We start from the raw sequence: 19,318 nt of genomic DNA on the forward strand, positions 1-19,318 counted from the left end.
TTCCCGACCAATTTTTCCCGTACTTCAATCTTTCTCGGACATTCTGCAAACATAATCTTTTGCAATGAACCAGAGCAGAATTTGGTTCCGGTGCGTTCCATAGTTCGCCGACCGCACAGTGCCGGGTGGCACCCCTCACAGCACCACGCTGAACGATGACGCTTAACTTATGCTCCTAAGCAAATTAGCAACTTTGAACTTATCATAAACCGTTACCGCACACCGAATGCGGCCACCAACAAAAGGAGGGGGGCAAATTTTCTTGTTTACTTTCAAGCACTATATTGATGAAAGAAGTTGGAGAAAGAAGTCCGGCACGACGGGGTACCAGGACCAGGTAAGGGGATATCAAACTTATAAACTGTACGTGCGTACTATTCGTTCTCCCTCCCGGTGCGGTGGTATAAAATTTAATAACAAAAAAGTTACCCCAAACTAATCGTAACTAATCCACAACCTTTCCTTTAACGGACGGCGGCATCGGTCGGTGTTCGCAAAAGGGGGAAAAAGCGTATTACTTTGCAAGATTGTTTAATGTAATTTAATCATGTGCTTTCTGCGCTGAACAGACTAAAGCTGTTCAGTTTTCCCTTTTCTGATGGACGGCTTTTGATGCAGTGTTACAAGAATGGTTCCAAGCAAGGTATTGCCAACCCTCGGCTGTTACTGATTTACGCTTTGCGATAAGAATCTTGCGTTTTTGTTTTAACAGATTTAAATACATCTTTTTAACGTTATTTTTTTTAGGGTGGCTAAACCGTACAGCGCAATAAACATCCAATCTGATCTGGTTGATGAAACGCAACGGTACACGAACCTTCATAATGAAATTTTGGCAAACCCATGATGATAACATGCATTTCGGGGCTGGGGTACGCCGTCGTAATAAGCGTTCGCGGTGGGTGGATGGGGGTTTTGGTCTTATTTCATTACTGTTTAATAATGTTTTAACCCTGCAACGTATGGAATTCGAGTGATGCGTCCCTCGAATTGCATTCGCACGTGACGGGTTGCCTATAAAATTCGTGGAATTTTTAACGGATTGTTTATCCTGATTGGATTTACTCAATTGCTGCAAGTTTCTCCTGTATTTTTTAGGCTGTCATTCACTACCTAGCAACAGGAGCTTAGCTTGCAAACGAATTGTAATTATGGCAAGAAAACAATATAATGCCCAACAGACATACTTTTGCTTTTTTCAGGGTTCACTCAAATAGGTTGTAGTTTTGACATAGAAAGTTTAATTTATATAATATCCGGTTTTAGCTAAATAAACTGTGACCGAGGTCAATTAACACATTTTTAGTTATTATCAAGGTTTGTGTAGGGTAGAGGTCGAGTAATAGCCAAGATAGAGGTTCGCCATTTTGGATTTCATTTGACGTTTGGTCGCCCGTGTAAGATTTCTTGGTCTCTAGCCTACTTGTTTACTATATCCCAAGGTCTCTGTAGGATTAGAGGTCGAGTAATAGCCAAGATAGAGGTTCGCCATTTTGGATTTCATTTGACGTTTGGTCGCCCGTGTAAGATTTCTTGGTGTCTAGCCTACTTGTTTACTATATCCCGATTAACCAACACAACTACACACAAAACATTTGAATGGAAAAGGGAGTCCAAACGTCAAATCACGTGTAACGAACTTTTGGCTACTTGTCAAATTGCTCTATATTACTCGACCTCTATCCTACACAGACCTTGGTTATTATCATCATTATTCACATTTTTACAGGGTTTTCCAACTTAACTGATTTTATAACTTGGGTAGATGTCTAGTACACAATGTAGCAGATATTTAATTTTCACGCTAAAAGGATTTGTTTTGCTCGGCCTGATACCTTTGGTCAGCCATGAGAGTGATTTCTTGAAGGATGGAAGGATTTTTTCCATGCAAAAATCATGCATGATCAACTTTTATTTAATTAAATTTTAATATAATTGTTCGAAATAAAAGATTATCAGAAGTTTGTTTCCATTTCTATGATATGGGTAGCATAACCCTACCCGTGTCAGACCGTTAAGAAGATTTTTTTGCTGTTGACATTTGTCTAGCACAGGGTTCTCCGAACTTTTTAGTCACCGAGCCTCATTGGCTGAAACTACCGTAGTTGAGGGTCATTTACACAGAGGCTGGAGGCTCTTGAAGACCGTATGCGGCCCGCAGGCCACAGTTTGGTGACCCCTGGTCTAGCAGATGATTGTAACATTTCATTAGAAAATGAATATAAACTTTCATTCCTAGACCATCTTGGGTTGTCAGTTTCACGTTTGCTTTTTAGTTTAGGCTTTTATACCTCCAAATCTGGACAACAGTGCATAAAACCAGTTGAAGCTACCAAACTCCCTATTATTCACATTAATTAAAGGATGTTTGAGTTCAGGTCGGAACCTTGTTTATCTTTACTGCACTACCTTGTTTAAAGGGAACATTGCATTCACACATGTGCAAAGCTTACACTATTAGTCAGTTCCAAAATAAATGTTCAAAAAAAAAGAGCCAGATTCCATATCTACCTCGACAAAGTCTATTTCAACATGAACAGAATCCAACATTGCCAATTAAACTCGAAACCCCTGTATTAATCAAAGCAGGCAAATTTAGGCTGCGTGAAATATACAACTCATTGGTTTCAATACAGTGGTGTGTTTAAATTCCTACACTCTCCACAATTAATGTAGGTTGAAGGGAATTTTCTCAAATGCAATTAATTTCCGTATAACATAATGCCATTCCCATTCACCCCAAGCCGCAAGCATTAGGGCCAACTTCTTCACTCACAAATCGTGCACCGTTATTTATCATGTCCCGTAACGTAACGTAACTACATCGCCTACAAGATCCACGCATTATTTCCCCCCCGCTTCTTACCGACACACGCCCGCCGACGACCACCGAAGGTCACGAACTCAACCGGAAGCGCATCACAATCCTCTCATCAGCAGCGAGGGGAATGGAAAGTCCCATGTGTTTGTTCGTGGCCACGTGAGGGTGTGTTACAGTGTACAAATACAAACAAATAGACACCAACACAACACACCGAACAGCACCCAGAGTTCCCGTCGACAGCAATGCCTAAAAAGGATATCCTCGAGCTGGCACGTCGTCGGCAAGCAGCAACATTCCGGTGCGAGAGTTTTTCGACGATGGTGACGAAAAAACAAAACCAAACTAACTGCACCGTTTGCTATTCATCAGCCAAGGGCTGTACGGAAGAGATCGCGTATTTTTCGTACTTTGGTGGAAATGAAAACACACACACACACATACACACAAACAACAGTAGCAAAGCAACAACAACAAAAAAAGCTAACGAGAAAAGTCAGGGAACGTCCGTCCTGGGATGCCGCCGTCGCGAGAGAGGGGCGCGTCCGGTTTCATTTCGTTGGGATAATTTATGTGTTTTAATTAGGCTGCGTGTCGGTGCTTGGTGAATGGGTGTACGCGTATCGTCTCCCGCGTGTCCTTACAGGTTACCAAAAAAAAAAAAAACCCCAAAAGGAAAAGGAAAAGACAAAGAATTTTTTAAAAGCTAAAAATGAAAAACGTAAACAAAAACAATGACATAACGACACGCTACAACTGCACAGCAAAAATGCAAATTTCACCATTTTTTAATCTTCATTGCCTCACCGAAGAAGGTATTTTTTTGGGAGATGTTTGTTTTAGACAATTTCTCAAAATTCTCACACTGACAATTTTTAATGTTTGCTTAAGAATAAGAAGGTGCTGTAACGGATGATCGTGCCAGCTGAGGAGTAACTTGTGGTCATATTTTTAAACGTAAATTCTACTGAAAGCTACATAATTCTTAGACAATTTTGTTGAGAAGAATTAAAACACAGCACTGGAAATTTGTAGCAGAGAGTAGGGCAAACCTTTCTCAATATATCAGCACTATATAAACATGTTTCACTCACCAATCCAACGTATCAACTTTTTGAACTGCCATGCGTACCTTCCAGGTTCAATCACGGTACGGCACGAATCACGGATTAACCCACGAGTGCTATTCAATTAGGGTTCGTATAGTTACATGCCTTATACTGTTCTTCCGCATCTTCCCCCTTCGGGCTGTCCACTTCGCACTCAAAGATAAACGGACGCGTTGGTGCGTAAACCTTGCGTGCCGATGCCATGTATCCTTCCCACAATGCGATGCGGGACCCTTTGTACCGTGCAGTGGCATTACCCGGGACGGGAGGGATTACTGTAAAGCGTCGATGAATGACGGCCATGGTAAAAGCCTACCCCTCATTAGATAGTAGTACGGAATTGTGGTTTTTGGAATCACTGTGATTATTATCAGGATTTCCAATTATGCTAATTAGATCAATAAATTATTGTCCCATCGAACGGTGCGTGCCTGTGTATGTGTGAGCCTGGATGTGGTGGTGTAATGTTGGACTCTGTACGCTACAGGTGCTGCTGGCCGCAAAAAGCACACCAAGCGTGCCAGAACAGCCCCGGCATATAATCCACCGAATGGTTTTTCACCAAAGTGGGGGCGAGGAGGGTGAATGATAATTTTGGCCCCGGACAGGCAAGATAATTGGCTTATTGTTGTTGCAGCATTGTAACCGAATTCCCAAACGCTAGCACGTGGCCACCGAAAGACGGACCGTACAAAAAAAAATGGTAGCAATTTGGAAATTTATTCCATCACCCACATCGGTGCTCGTTGGGTGTTGGAGGGTGAGCAAATAATAGCAACCCGGTGCCCAATAATCAATGTCCTCCCGTCCTCCCCCTTTATGTCCAGTGTAATATTTTTCGGCACCCTCATCGTCAGCCTCGGATTGGATCTCTCGATTTCATCACGCCCTTTCCCATTCATCCCAGCGGATACGTTATCACACCTCATGCACGCAAACTGTCCCGATATGGTCGTACCGCCTCCGGGGGTGGGCAATCCCTCCTGAATCCCCTGAACAAACAGAGGGATAAGAAAACTCGAAGGTGTTGGCTGGTGCCTTGATTCACCAAAAATCACTATCCAAATACGCCAACTCAGCACTCGCCAGGCACGAACAAAGCGTTGAAAGGTTAGAATGGCAACACACACAAGGCGCAAGGGGGGCACGGTGGTAGAGTGGCACAGTTCAACAAACGATTCATAATTGGATTGGTGGCCATTCTAGCAGAAACGTCCTTCTCCTAGTCGGAACGTTCATTATCGCTTTGTGGAAGATGGTATCGTGGAGCGGTTAGTCATTTGTTTTCGCACCCTCCTCCGATCGAGTGGACCCGTGCAGCATAATCGATTGGCGAGGAATAATTTGAATGGGGCGGAAGGTGGGGGCGGCAATGGCCAAGGTGTGTATAGCTGCAAATGGAAGCTAAGGTACACTTCAGATTAATTGAATAGTAGCTCAGTGCCGAGCGTTTGTTGCACAGTGCACCGCCACAGACGTTTAGCTCTTTAAAGAATATCGATGGATTTATATCGCAGTGTTGCACAATGGTGCTTTGTGTACTTAATTAAACATCAGCAGAATCAGCTTCTTTCTAGTTAAAATTTGATTTCAAATTGTTCTGAAGTTTGCTGAAGCCAGTACCCGTAACAAATCAAAACCGATCCATTCTCAATGGGATATTGAAGTTATACAAATTCATAAGTTGATGCCTTTCTTCGGAACACAATTGAAAAATTCAGATTTTGCTACTTGTAGAATGAAAAGATCGACTCGGGACTGATATTTTAAGAACATCCTACGAAATGACAACTTCATCAGTGTACAGAACTTCGAAAAATTCAGGGTACCGAACTTTTACTTCTTTTGTTGAAAACGGATTTGATGGAGATGGAAGATACCCAATTTGATGTGGGGATGAAATTACTCCGAGAATTCTAACTTCGTTATTCCTCGGCATATTCAGACATTCAAGACAACTGGCACTCAAGAGATAATCTAGCAATCTTCCAGGAAATAAGATAAAAATTAGGGGTTTATCTCGAATTCGAGTCCGAATTATTTCGACCATCTCAACATTATTGAACCTTCTGAAGAAAAAGCCACTGCAAGCTGTCAAGCTTTACATCAACAATGCGGCATTATCAGGCGCTAACAAACAAGCACATTACGCGACGATGCAACAAATGCATCAACATTATCTAACTTATTCATTCTAACCTTACGCCGTATCTTCACTAAAAGATTTACTCCTTGTTTGTGCAAGAAGACGCCCGGAAAGATGGTTTGGTTTTGTGCGAAGGTGCACAACTGTCGCGAACAGGTAAGAAGAATGGTACGTTGAGAGCAAACAAGAACACAAAAACGACGCAAAATAAGCCAAACGAACAAAACATGAAAATGTCATCCTTCTACGTCCACTGCTGCGCTGCAAACTAGGCAAAATAGTAGCCAAACGGATGTTTCAGTTGATTTATAGCTCTTGCTTTGTACGTTTGGGAAGGCAAATTGTGAATAGCAAGTGAGACCAGCAGCTAGTGCATGATTCACATTAAGCGCACTTTAACACAGCCTCAACAGACACAGTGCACAAACGGTGAGCAAATAACGTGAATTTATAAGGCAATTCAATCAAAGCAAAATGTTTTAATACTCGATGCCCCCCTTCAAAAGGTGGCACGAAATCGGCCGTACCAAGCCCAAACCAAAGTTGCCAACATACACGCATTCGCATTATCATGAAATTTTATATTCAATCCCAAACATTCAAACGCGCATAACTTATTACTCCTTCCTTAGTACCATTATGCTGCGAGGATGTTGAAAAACACTTTGCCCCAAACACCACGGAACGTTCGCCTAACTAAGTGGGGTCGGGATGTTTAAGGTATCGCCACCTTTACCGTGTCCTCTCGAAGGGTAAAGTACCATACCACAACACGCATAACTTACGATTATTCACTCCTCGCGAACTGTATCGCTTTCCCGAATGGTTGGTACAACGATCCGGAGTCGATCAATATGGCCGATCGGTCAGACACGAATAAATCAATGCAAAGCGTGAAGGGTTTAACAGTGGTCCGGTTCTCGGGGTTTCCGGTTTGTAAAGTGTCTAACTCACGGAAACACATTATAAGCTGATGTTGTTGTTACCCTTTCTTCCGGCAATCGCGCCCCCCATTACGCCATTTGGAGGGTGGTGGGGTAAAAGCAATCATACCCGACAGGGAACGGTGAATTTCCCCCCCACGTAAGATGTTGTGTGCCACGTGCTCTCAAACAACCGACCCCACATGGGTGTATGAGTATTAGATGGCTGCTCTCACGTTTACCATCATGCCCGGGGCTGGCTACATAAAACACTACGGTACCCTTATGGATACAAAAAGAAGGCTCGTCCCGAATGTAACACATCGAAAGCAGGTTCTCGCCACCATCGAATGTACTCGCTGCGCATCATCCTAATGAAATCAAATCGAATTAATATTTATCGATCGTTCGTCGCGGAAGCTGCAATCAGGCGTCGATCGACTCGATTTTCTCTCTCTCTCTCTCCACTCAAGTGCGATTGAACAGCATCTTCTTGCCACGAAAAACCATGCCATTGCCCAAACACCAAACCAGGAAAAATAAAACACCCCACAGCGAGTTCGGGGCGGCTGGAAAATCCTGCTAAGCGACACTTGCCAAGAACGTAGCCCAACAGCTTTAGCCGTGGGGCAGGATTGGACGTGGAGAGAGGCTTCAACCGCCGCGAACGGAAGTGTACCTTCGCGCTCCCATGCGATAATGATGATATCAGAGGCTTTTATCGTTCAATCGTGGTGCCACGCGGGAAATATCGAGTACGGTGCGAGCGTGTGTGTAGCACGACGACGTGCCGGGAGGATAAAATCATGTCCGCAAAACTGCCGCGATTAGATGACACGCGTGTGTGCATGTGTGAAATGGAAAGGTAGTTAAGATAGGGCTGATTGATAGAAGCGGGTTTCTTTCGTTGGCTTCGCACAGGTTCATCGTCTCCGCAGTCAATCAATCGATCCATTTCCTGTGGCTTTCAATTGAGCTGATGGTGGTGTGTCATGTTATGACGATAAGCTACAGTATAACGAGCATTTTGTAGCTAGAAATAGTGGGAAGAAATTAAGCTGGTGGTGGGATAGGGGCGGCCAGGGGTGTATTGGTACTCCGGCACCGGTCTTCACACGACCGAACTGGTCCAAAATCCTATCCGGACCAATCCCTCGTAGCAAGGAGTGATTATCCAGCTACGTGGCAAAATTAAATCTAGTAAGCCATGACATGGGAATAGCATGCATGACCTACGTCAAGAAAAGGTGAGAGCGAGTGAGAGAAAGTAGTTTAAAACATTGATTTCTTGGTGGTTTAATTTCGGAGATTTGAATCACTGGTTATTGTCCAAAGCGCGTGAAGATTTTGTAACGAAGTTTTAGACCTTATTTAGTTATCACATTTTTAGCAAACATAACTCAAATGATGTCCCAACAAATTAATGAGAAAATTAAACAGCCACGAAGTGTATTTATAACTCACCACTCACTAAACATGAGCGAGATGGTAGTGACACATCGTACTCAGGGTGAGATCATACCTTCCTCACTGTACAGAGTCAAATCTCAACCTCACTGAGTCACTGTGATTCTACATTACAAAATACTAAAGTTGGTGTGCTTATTGACTCTTTTGAGAAGAATAATTCATATCCTTCTTTAGTGAGGGATCATTCAAATCAGAAAAAGATTTTCAAAAAAATTAAAGATGTATTCAATCCTCAGAGATTCATCATGAATCTTTGGAATAGAGTTCTGATTCATTCTTTCAGCTCAAAAATTTATTCTAACTAATATCTTAACTAAACGAGTTCTAAAGCTCTCTTGAGGAAATGTCCATTGATAAAATAATTGAATTACAACACTATTATTAAATAAAAACCTAAGATAAACGATGAACAATGTCAATTGGATTGAAATCATTTAATACAACCTCATTTACGTCATTTCTCTAAACAATGTACGGCAGCCAAACTTCAAAAGATCAAGTAAAGTAAAGTAACAAAAAACTTTACCATTTCGCAGAAGGAAAGTAAAAACAAGAGCAATTAATTGGTACTAAACTGTAAAGTTGGTTGATAGTGTTGAAATAAAACACAACAATTTTCAATTACTGCTGCAAACCAGTGCATTTAGCAGCAAACTATTACCCCCACCCAGCAGCCCATACGGACATGCCAAACCACCCACCGTACTCTGCGTATCAGAGAGCATTTCTGTCGCGTCGAGTGACGGGAAAAGTGTTAAATTTTCTACTCCTTTTACCCCACCCCCGTACTCCTTCATACGCCCCAAGCCACCGTATTGTCCCACCTCAGCAACTAGTTCATCGTTGATGAGGATGTCACACCGAAGGAAAAGTGCACGCGGGAAACAATTCGTTCATCATTGCTCATTCAAAAAAGCGAAGCAAACTTCCTCCCACTGCCAACCGGGAAGCCCACAAACAATGGGGGTTTGGCGCTTGGAAGGACGGCCCCCGAGTGCTGCACTTTGCCGAGGTGCGGGCAACTGTATCGCTCCAGCCCGGGCTTCAGGGCAATGGGGACAATTGCACTAATAATGCACTACCGACCGCCTGCCAGGCCGGATCATCGTCATCGCCATTCGACCAAGCGCTGTGTGCCACAAATCCCCCGTTGCGCACCAACCATGTGGGGGGCTCCTGCATGGAAGCAGCCAGACAAATTACTTTCAAACTGAAGAATGAAATTAGTTTTTCCAGCGTTCGAGCGCGCTCTACCCGTAAAGCGTGACGGGCAGAACAAAACCACCGGAAAGATTTCTTGTCGCATCCGAACCCGAAACGTACTGGCTGGTGGTTGGATTGGTGGTCCCGGCATTGGATCGAGATTCGGGCAAAGTTTTCCAAAGTGCCTCCAGTTAGCGAACGAACAAAAAACCAAAAGGGCCAAAAATTATTATGCATTTGCAATGAACATGCAGGACACACTCAGGATGTAGTTCGAGTAGTTGGCGGCCCACGTTGGTCCCCGTGCGCACTGCAACTGAACAACCTTTGCTACGGTGCACGGGCAAACAAAAAGCACTACATACAAAAGCCTCGTGCCCTGACACGCGGGCCACCAAACGGCAACGGTGTGGGCAAAGTGGCGTTACAAGAATTTGACCGCTTCAACCAAATCCAGACCAAAATGGAAAACAAAAAAAAAATGTCCCTCACCCTATGGCCGTGTGTTTTTACAGCGGCTGGCTGGGTCGCAAAGACTCCATTAAAGCGCCGCAACCGGGTCCGAAAAGCGGAACACTAACACGATCAGCACAGCGCTTGCTACAAATACACAAACTCCCCCCTCTGCTGACTGATAAGGATAGAAGAGGGAAAAAAAAAGCTTGTGCACACATCCTCCACCACCCCGTGTTCCCGGTCCGATGGTGGTGGTGTGGGAATTAAACTTGTTGAAAAGCCATTTATTTTTCATTATGAATAAAATTACTGAATTTTCCGCTCCGGGTTTGGCGGATTGTGCCCGCCGAAACGCAACGAAACAGAACATGCCCAACGACGTTACACTGGTTACACGGCCTTCTTTTTGTAGCTGTTGTTATTTGTGGCAGTCCGCCGAGAATATGGTTGACTCAATGTTGACCGCGTTTGCCTGCGTCCACTTTTACGCGCAAAAAGAAAAAAAACCCGGCGTTTGTAACAGAATGTTTCGTGATACTCTCATCCGGGCCCGGTACCGTGGCAAAGCGAGCGCCATGCGATATGAGGGGCCGGCACACAAATTAAACGCTGTTTGCGCTTTTTTATGCTGACCTTCCGCCTGCCAATTCGGAACACACGACTCCCGGATGCTGGGAATACATTATGCATGTATGCTTTTTGGGGACTGGGAAAGATCCGGCCGCCCTGCAAGCCGACCACGGTCGTTGAGGGGTTAGTCGGGCCACACATATGGTTCTGGGATGTGCAATCGCGAAATTAGCAAAGGTCGACGACGATGGGGAATGGGGAATGCACTTATGTTTGTGCTATCAATTTTCTGCCATTTCTTCCACCGGTTACATATGTTTCCTTTTTTGAAGGGAGGATCTGTGCTCTCGAACGAAACCATTTGCATTTGGGTAGAATTGGAACAGTGAACGATTCTTCTAATTATCACGTCAAACTCTTTTCTTACAACCAGTTCGGGATGGTTAATGGTCTACAGCTGAAGAATTCTGACATATTCAGAGTAGCAACGTAAAACGACCATTTAATCGTAATAGGAATTACGTTATAGTAGCACAACTGTGGATGTCCCAAAAATTCCCAAAACACAAGCACACAAAATCTTTGTGAGAAGTAATTTTAAGTCTCTTACAGGGTTTTACAATTTAGGTTTGACTGGCTGTCCACTTTTTTGTTGACTCGCTCTACTCGATTTCTTGCCAGCGGCGTATATTTTTACATGCAATTGCATCAACCCGAAACATGACAGCTTTTTGGCTGCATGTTTACAACCCCTCCCCTTTGAAAGCTTCGTTTATATTAGAAGCCACTTGTACTGCTTTCGTTTACACAGTTCATAATCCAAGTCAAGCTTTGACAAGGGGCTTCAAGCTTTGATAAACATGCGGTCGAAAAGCTGTCACGAGTCGGGCTGATCAAATTAAATGCTCTCAATCAAACATCTGATACACGCCGAAAGCAAGAAATCGCAGGTCGAAATATCAGCCAGTCAAAACTGAATAGTAAACCCTGCAATTTCTATCTCCGCGCAGTTGACCACTAGCAACGACAATCGTTTGAAAGCTAGCAGCTTCCTTAGCGCCCTCTATCAACAAAATTTGACAGTAGCTGTCAAAAAAAACTGTCAACATAGTTTTGACAGAAGGGAATAAAACCATTCCCTATTGGTCAATATCATAGTTTATTCATAGGAATAGCACCATATTCACAAGACTCAACGCTTACAATAAACGGATCCACCCGGGGTCGGATGTTTCTCCATTACCAGCTTATATATGCTCTCTTGAACCTACTGAATACTATTTGAACTCGATTCTCAAACTGGCAACTCATTGCACTATGGTAGGTTGCTAACCGTCTGGCTAATTACGCCAAATGCAAATTTTTTTTTTACTTTCAGTTTTAGAACATCTCAAACACACAGTGCAGTAGCGAATTGCGTTGTTAAGTACATTTGGATCTACAATCCCATGAAGCGGATAATTTCGGATAACCCCTCAACGTATGATATAGTACCTGGATGTGCATTATTCATAGGAACTTGGTTTTTTTGTGTGATCGGGTAAGGTTTCCTTTGCCCAGCATGAATGATGTAAGTGATCGTTGAAATGTGAACCTCCAAAAAATGAGCAAAACGATAAAACGAGAACACTCATGCATTTGCACAACTTCTCACATGAAAAACTCATTATACGTTTTTTTCTTCTGGTACGTACTAGTTCATTTACTCCCAAAGCCTGAAAGCTTTTCTCCTGGTTTTTCCTTTTTCTTTTTGTATGAGATGGGCACTAAAACGGCTTCAAAGACGATGTTCGTACGTTGGGATGGAGTTTCCACTTTTCCACCAGCCACACACACTCGCGTGAGTGCTCGTGTTTCGCAAACTTACCTTCTACCGTGCCGGTGTAGATGCGCGATAGATCGTAGTCCATCGGGCCCTCGGTGTTCTCGATCTGGACATCACGGGAAAATACTGAGCGCGGGTCTTCGCGCAGTACCAGCCGGAACTCACTGAAAATAAAGCGAGCAAACGATGTGCACCGGTTAGTTGCGGAAGGCGGGTAAAGCAAACAAAAGACCAAAACAAAAAAATAACAACGACGACCAAGTGTGATACTAATCTACAGCTTCGCAAATCTTGCAAGGCTGCGCGCGGTAACGTTGGAAACTTTTCGCATCTGAAACTTAACCAGCACCGAGTTTGCCGCCATCCTTAGCAGGAAAACGGTAGACGGTTTGTTTCAACTTATTACGACGGTTCCCTGTATCGCGACTTTGCATCGTGTAAGTGTGGTTATCTTGGTTGGTTGTGTTTTTTTTTCTTCGGTTACCCTTACTCACTTCATTTTATGGAAGAAAAATATGCTTTTCCGCTCTAGCCCCAAATCCTAAATGCTCCCTAACCCTCGCCAGGGGTGTACCGATCTAGGCGAAAAATGTATAAAATAAACACTAAAGTTTTGCCCATGTTCCAGCGGGAAGTTCGGGTTATAACAGTTTCGTGGGAAAAGTTTTTCTACCCCCCCCCCCCCCCCCTCCTCCCCCCACACGTTTAGCTGATGGGACTCCTTTCCCAAACTCGCTCTAAGTTAGACACTATGCTAGTCGGCACTTGAATTTCGTTCTTTTTTCTTTTGCGCCCCCAAAATAGTGGTCTCGTCTCTCTCGTTGGCATCGCATGTATCGCCACTAGCGGTGGTAGACCCACTGTGTCGGAAACAGCCAGGACCAGTTCGCCTCTTTAAGGCTATTTTCAGATACTACCACCGTTTCCTTACCGAGTGTGCACCCCGCTTAACGCCCTTCACTCTTTAACCTCTGTCCCCACCAGAGACACCAACTTATGTCGCACGGGAAACTTTCCCGCCCTAGTCCGAAAATCAAACTTTCCGGCACACTGTAAAACAAGGACGGAGTGGGGCTTATCAGTGCCCAGCTGCTGCCACAGGCCCGGTTGTCCTAACGACGGTGGTGCGAAAGCCTACGCAAAACCGAAAAGAATGTGAAAACTTTTCCTTCACACCGCAAAACACTTACACTTCGGCACGGTGAAAAATGGTTCCAACCGGCGTAACGAAGACATTATTGGCTGTCGTGCAAAATTAATCACACCAAATACGCTCACCGGAGTGTCGTTCGTTGGACCAATCGTGAGTGGGGGAGGACGAAGGCTGCCCAGTTCAATGCATGTTGACATGCATCGATGATGAGCAGCGTTCAAGTATGCAACCCATCAACCTAACAGACAGCAACAACAAAAGAACTCCTCACTATGGTCCCAGGACCCAGACACTGTCTCAGAGATGGTGCCCTAGCTGTGCTGGCTGCCACAACATTATATCGTTAGATCACTACGCTGTCCGCATCGTTCATTCCCCAACCATTCCGTTGGACTGGGCGTGAATTCGCCTTCGTTGCGATAGCCGGCAGCTAATCAGTACGGTAACAACAATGTGCATCGACTAGAACTTTGTGTGACACAAAACACATGTACACAACCTCGTGGCCTTCCGATAGGTTGCGGGCATTTGCGCTCGTCTCGCTGCGGAACGGATCCTGCGATCCGGCTTTAATGAAAATGAGTTCTCCGTTCGGGATGGCCCGAACGCACCGCCCCCGGCAAGCCTGCAACGGACCAGTCGGTCGGTAAACAGCAACATCGAGTGCAACATCTGCTGGGCTTCTTCATACACACACAGCGCGCCGCACGGTGCAACACAACTGGCACCACTGGTTGGTCAAAAATGGTGTCCTCATTGCATTGGGCGAACTTTACTTCTGCTCGTGCTGTCGATCTTTCCTCAGATTCAGGATGGTAACGGTGTTTTTTTTTGGTGCAACCGGCCAGCATGACTCCGACGACCGACCGGAAACTTTTCGTCATGGTCGTGCCATGCTGGTGGACGTGGTTTTCGGGTACCAATGTGGGTAGAGTGCATGTTTGGAAACATGCAGCCATCGGACAACATGGAGCACGGCACGGGGTTGAGTAATGTTGCAGCCCGATTGGACGTTGCTTCCGGCGTTGCACGGTACGGTTTGCCAGCACCACCGGGAGTGAATGTGCAATTGTTTTAATACAAATGCACGAAACTAATGACACAATTTGTTTCAGATGGAAACCGACCCCTCTGACCGTCGGTGTGCCATCGGTCAATCGGTGACACATTCAATCGAAATGTTGTATTTGTTCCTTTGCAAAACCAGGAAGCGACGCTTCGATTGGCACACGGTTTGGCGTAAGATGAGAAAAATGGACGAACATTTGTTTTTGCTAGCAATTAACAAACAAGTTGCCAGTTGCCTTACACAGTGGAGAGAAATTGGACAACGAATCGAATGATTTTGCTAGAAAATAATTAAATTTTCACGTCTCCGTCTTTATTTGTGGTTATTTATTTAGCTATTTCTTACGGAGAGGGTCTCTAAAAAATCTTTATTACACTATTTACTAATAGTAAATTAGTTATAGAACTGGCAAACACTGGCATTTTGTTGCAATACTCCGTAAAGTAGTCCAGCTCTTCATTCGTCAAGCACGGTACCACGATGAAATATAAGCGCCAAAAAGTATGCAATACGCTCAACATGAAAAGTTTCACCGTAACTTTAGGGTCAGTAACTTTCAAAGTAATGGGTCCTCACCTGGATTTTGTCTACAAAATAGCAAAAGAGGACTCGAAAGTCAACAAGCTGCGTTTCTTGTTTAATTATATATTACCCAATTGAAATTTAGATAATATTTGCAACACTTGCTTTCACTCGAAATACAAAACATTTGGGTCTCACAGTGTTGTAAACTATATTTTTAAAAGCATTTTACACTGTCTCCTCTGACTTACCGATCATGAGCCCGGAAGTTCAATCGCACCACGTTGGCTGGTCCGTACGAGGCGGAACCATGCTCGTAGTTGATGCTCCGGCGGCGCCTTCGGTGCTGTTCGTGATGCTGATGGGCCAGATCCAACAAACCGCGATCGAACCGGGCCGGTTCCCAGTACCGAATGAACGGGTTGATCGCCGAGTCGGCTCCTCCGGATGCCAAGGATGGAACTGTAAAGAGAGAAAGAGTGGAAGATGGTGAGCGAATAAAAAAAACACAATGTAACACATTTATTAAACTGCTGTCCATTTGGCCGTAAGGTCGCAAATGTGAACACGGTAGCACAGGCAGAAAGTGTGCACAATTCCGGTAGTCCATCGGGGACTTTGCATGGCCGGAAGGTAATTACACTTCGCTCGCACGTTAGCGAACATTTACGTACGGAAGGGAAATAACGCGACCGAAATTCGAAATTAACCACAAACAACAACTCCGACCAACGGGACGACCAATGCCCGAAGAAATTCTGTCCTGTTCGCTCGCATTCCCGCTGCACCCGCTGCAACCCTGCACTTATTACTATGCATCATAATTAACTCTCTTACCACCCAATCCCATCGGCTGCGCGCTGTTCCCGGACCCCAAACAAAATCGAACCGGAGGACGACCTGAGGACGGAATACGGGGGTTAGCGCTCCCCCTTCGAGGCAAGCATAAATTTTAATCCACCAGACACAATTACAGGATATGCATCGCGATAAGCTGCACGCAGCCACGGACAAACGTTACATCCGCTGCAGCGGGAGGATCCACGGGACAGCCGGGCGAGGGCTTGTAGATGGAAATTCGATAAGCAGCATAATTCATGCGTGGTGTTCCGGGTCCCGCGTTTCGGTGTCGCGTTCAATAATTGAACGTGCACGAACAATGGTAAGTATGAAATCACGGCGTGTGTATGCCATAAAAATGCATAATTACCTCAAACTGAACATTGAATATTTGGAAGCGTTTTCGCACACAAAAAAGGCGATCTTTTATGCCCAAAAACAAGAAGAGAAATGATCACACTTCGGAATGGGATAAAATGAAATCAATCTGGTCTATATTGATCCGATGTTCATATATCAGGACTCACCTTCAGGACGCATTAGCTTCCAGTTATCCAATCCTCAGTCTTCCAGTACCCGATTAACCTGATTAATATCATCCCGCACAGCCGATCAGGACGACTGTTTCTACTACTCGCCACTCATTCCGAACTACTACCCGAACAATGATACGAATGAATAGATATCCCGTATCGTTCCTACTTCACGCCCAGCATCTGCATAGCCGCCCGTGAACCGTGAACAAACAGATTCTAAAGATTCCAAATATGCTGAATACATCATCCCATTATGCACGTGTTTGCTACCGGCAACACCCAGGGAAAGCACGATGTAAATTCAATTTCGTAACAGCGCGCGGTTCCGTTCCCGTGTTGCGCACACCATTCGGCACCAATCTTGCCAATTTCGCCATCCTGCCGGAACGTATCGCGCGCCGTAACGGCGTAAACAGCGGCAGTGTAAACGAAATCCTGCCTGAATGAAATTACATTACGCAGCCTCCTACGATCGCGCGGTACAGCAGCTGGGAATGCTGGGGTATTGTCAGGATCAGGCCCAGTACGGACACTCGCTTGCCGCTTCAGGCCCAAACCGTCCTCAAACAGATCGCGCTGTCGAATCTTTCGTACGGGAAATAGACCTATCGGGTTAAGATTCCCGGAACTCGCCTGAAGTTCCGCGGTATAGCAGACAAGGCAATTAATTGATTGACTGCTTCTTCGTTCACTTCATCGCATTGGACGCATGCGAGGGATTTATTGAACTGGAAGCAAGTTGATTAGATACGAGCATTCTAGGCAATGATTTGGGCTGCACGAGCGAACCATTTTATTAAATTTTCCCCCTTTTAACAGCATGATACTAGCCACATCATGTTCTCCAGGGTGGAATAGTAATATTCAACACATTATCAATCAATAATCAATCAAATAACCAAAGCGCAAAATAGACCAAACGATCGTATTCATCTGGATCAACCCCATTCACTGGGTCAACTTGATCTGCACCGGTCCCTTTCAGAACCGGAAAGGCGAATTTTAAGGCGAGTATGAAGCAAAGTTTCCCGGTTCGGTTCGGGAACAGCTTTTGATAGCGTTCACTTTCGCGTCATCCATCTAAGGAAAGGAAAGCTTAATAAGAGCAGCCACGATATATAAAATTCATCGCGCTGGAGAGTCGTCAAGCGAAAGTGAGACATAATGGGCGCGTGGCATACTAGATGCTTTTCCTATAAGCATCGTCATTTTGATGGTTTGAAACGTTATGTTAAATATGCAAACACCTACGGAGGAGTCATGGCAAAATTCCACCCATTGGAAGTTGTGAGATTTTTAACATAACAGACACATATTGCGCATCTTGCCGGAAGGCGATTGATGCTGAAGAAATCTCAACAATGCCTGGAATAGCGTCTACGTCTACATCCTTTACGGTTGGTTCCAATACTCCCCCGGTAAGGTCCGAATGCAGATGAAGTGTTGATGTTGAAGAGAAGGAAAGCTAATAGCTGCATTAGAAGACACGAGTGTGTTAGACAGCATTCCACGGTGCAGGTGGACGGGACAGGTCATATAGAATATTGCGAACCGTAATCTGAACTGAATATAGCTCTATCATCAATTCAAGCGCCAAGTTCACCCCGGCCAATAACTAACTGCCCATCCATACATAAATAAAACCCGAGAGAGTAGTGTGTGAGCCGCAACCTTATCCGCAATAACCTCTATATCGAGCAGAAGCATTAACGTCCATCGTTCCGGCTCCGAACGAGGAAGACTCAACGCTACGCTCTTAAGGCCAAGCAGAATGTCCCCACCCCGACGACCGCCCATTGGCGTCATCGGCCGTGTCAAAGTGTATTGTTACCTCACACAGTACATCCTAATCGCAACATTTTGCGGCAAGAACGGTCCGAGCGAATGGCATCTCGGTTCGCAACCTTCACCTCCATTCGATTGTCCTTGTCCGGTGTGCCGGGTGTCCCGCCATTAGATTTCTCCCAGGCGACAGGAATGACGCGTGTCGACCGGTAAGCTTCACACAAAACAAGCAAAAGTGATGTCATTCGATGGCAACAGATGACCGGATGAGGTGAGTTAATGGACGCACAAAGAAGATGAATTGTGGAAACAAGCAATAAAAACCGAAACAACCTCACTCGCGGTTGATGAACGCGGCGATCTTCTGGTCGGTTCCGAATGTCGACTCGTCCAAGTTCAAGGTGGTCTCTTCCCGGACCAGACACACAAAGACCGCAACCATCCAGTGTTTCGATATTGATGCTTCGGAAGTTACGCACAATCGATACGCATTAATTTGTTACTTCCTTGTTTGGAGAAGTCATTAAGCGATGGAAGGAGAGTGGTTGAAGAACGCCTTTCAAGAGCATGCTTGTATGAAGCGACACATTCCTTGCTGGATGTAAAAAATGAAGCCAATCCCTTAAACATTAGCATTTTATCCGAAATCGCATAAATTCATGATACAATGTGAAACTAAAACAAGCTGTAAAAGCTGTGTAAAGCCAAACACAACCAATTCGCGAACAAAACAGAAATGTCAAAACAACAGCAATGTGTCTGTGCCAAGGTCACTCTTGGACAAGGTAATCTCGCACTGTACCAGCGGGGAACTTGAAACCCCATTTCGCGCTACAGATGCAGATGGTGCCAGAAAACTGGCCAACCTCGTCAATCAAGCGGTGTCCGAA

The 19,318-nt window shown here is 44.8% G+C and overlaps 1 protein-coding gene across 1 annotated transcript in view; it reads right to left on the bottom strand.

Moving 5' to 3' along the window:
* Positions 1-19,318, bottom strand: part of LOC128301286 (uncharacterized) — a 160,884-nt gene that overhangs the window by 96,945 nt on the left and 44,621 nt on the right. Inside the window, exons 2-3 of the mRNA XM_053037688.1 lie at positions 15,519-15,729; positions 12,566-12,687 (exon numbers count right to left, since the gene is read on the bottom strand). Of these exons, the coding sequence (XP_052893648.1) occupies positions 12,566-12,687; positions 15,519-15,729 (333 nt within the window). The remainder of the gene's footprint in view (positions 1-12,565; positions 12,688-15,518; positions 15,730-19,318) is intronic.

Source organism: Anopheles moucheti, chromosome 2, assembly GCF_943734755.1.
Source record: "Anopheles moucheti chromosome 2, idAnoMoucSN_F20_07, whole genome shotgun sequence".
Taxonomy (NCBI): domain Eukaryota; kingdom Metazoa; phylum Arthropoda; class Insecta; order Diptera; family Culicidae; genus Anopheles; species Anopheles moucheti.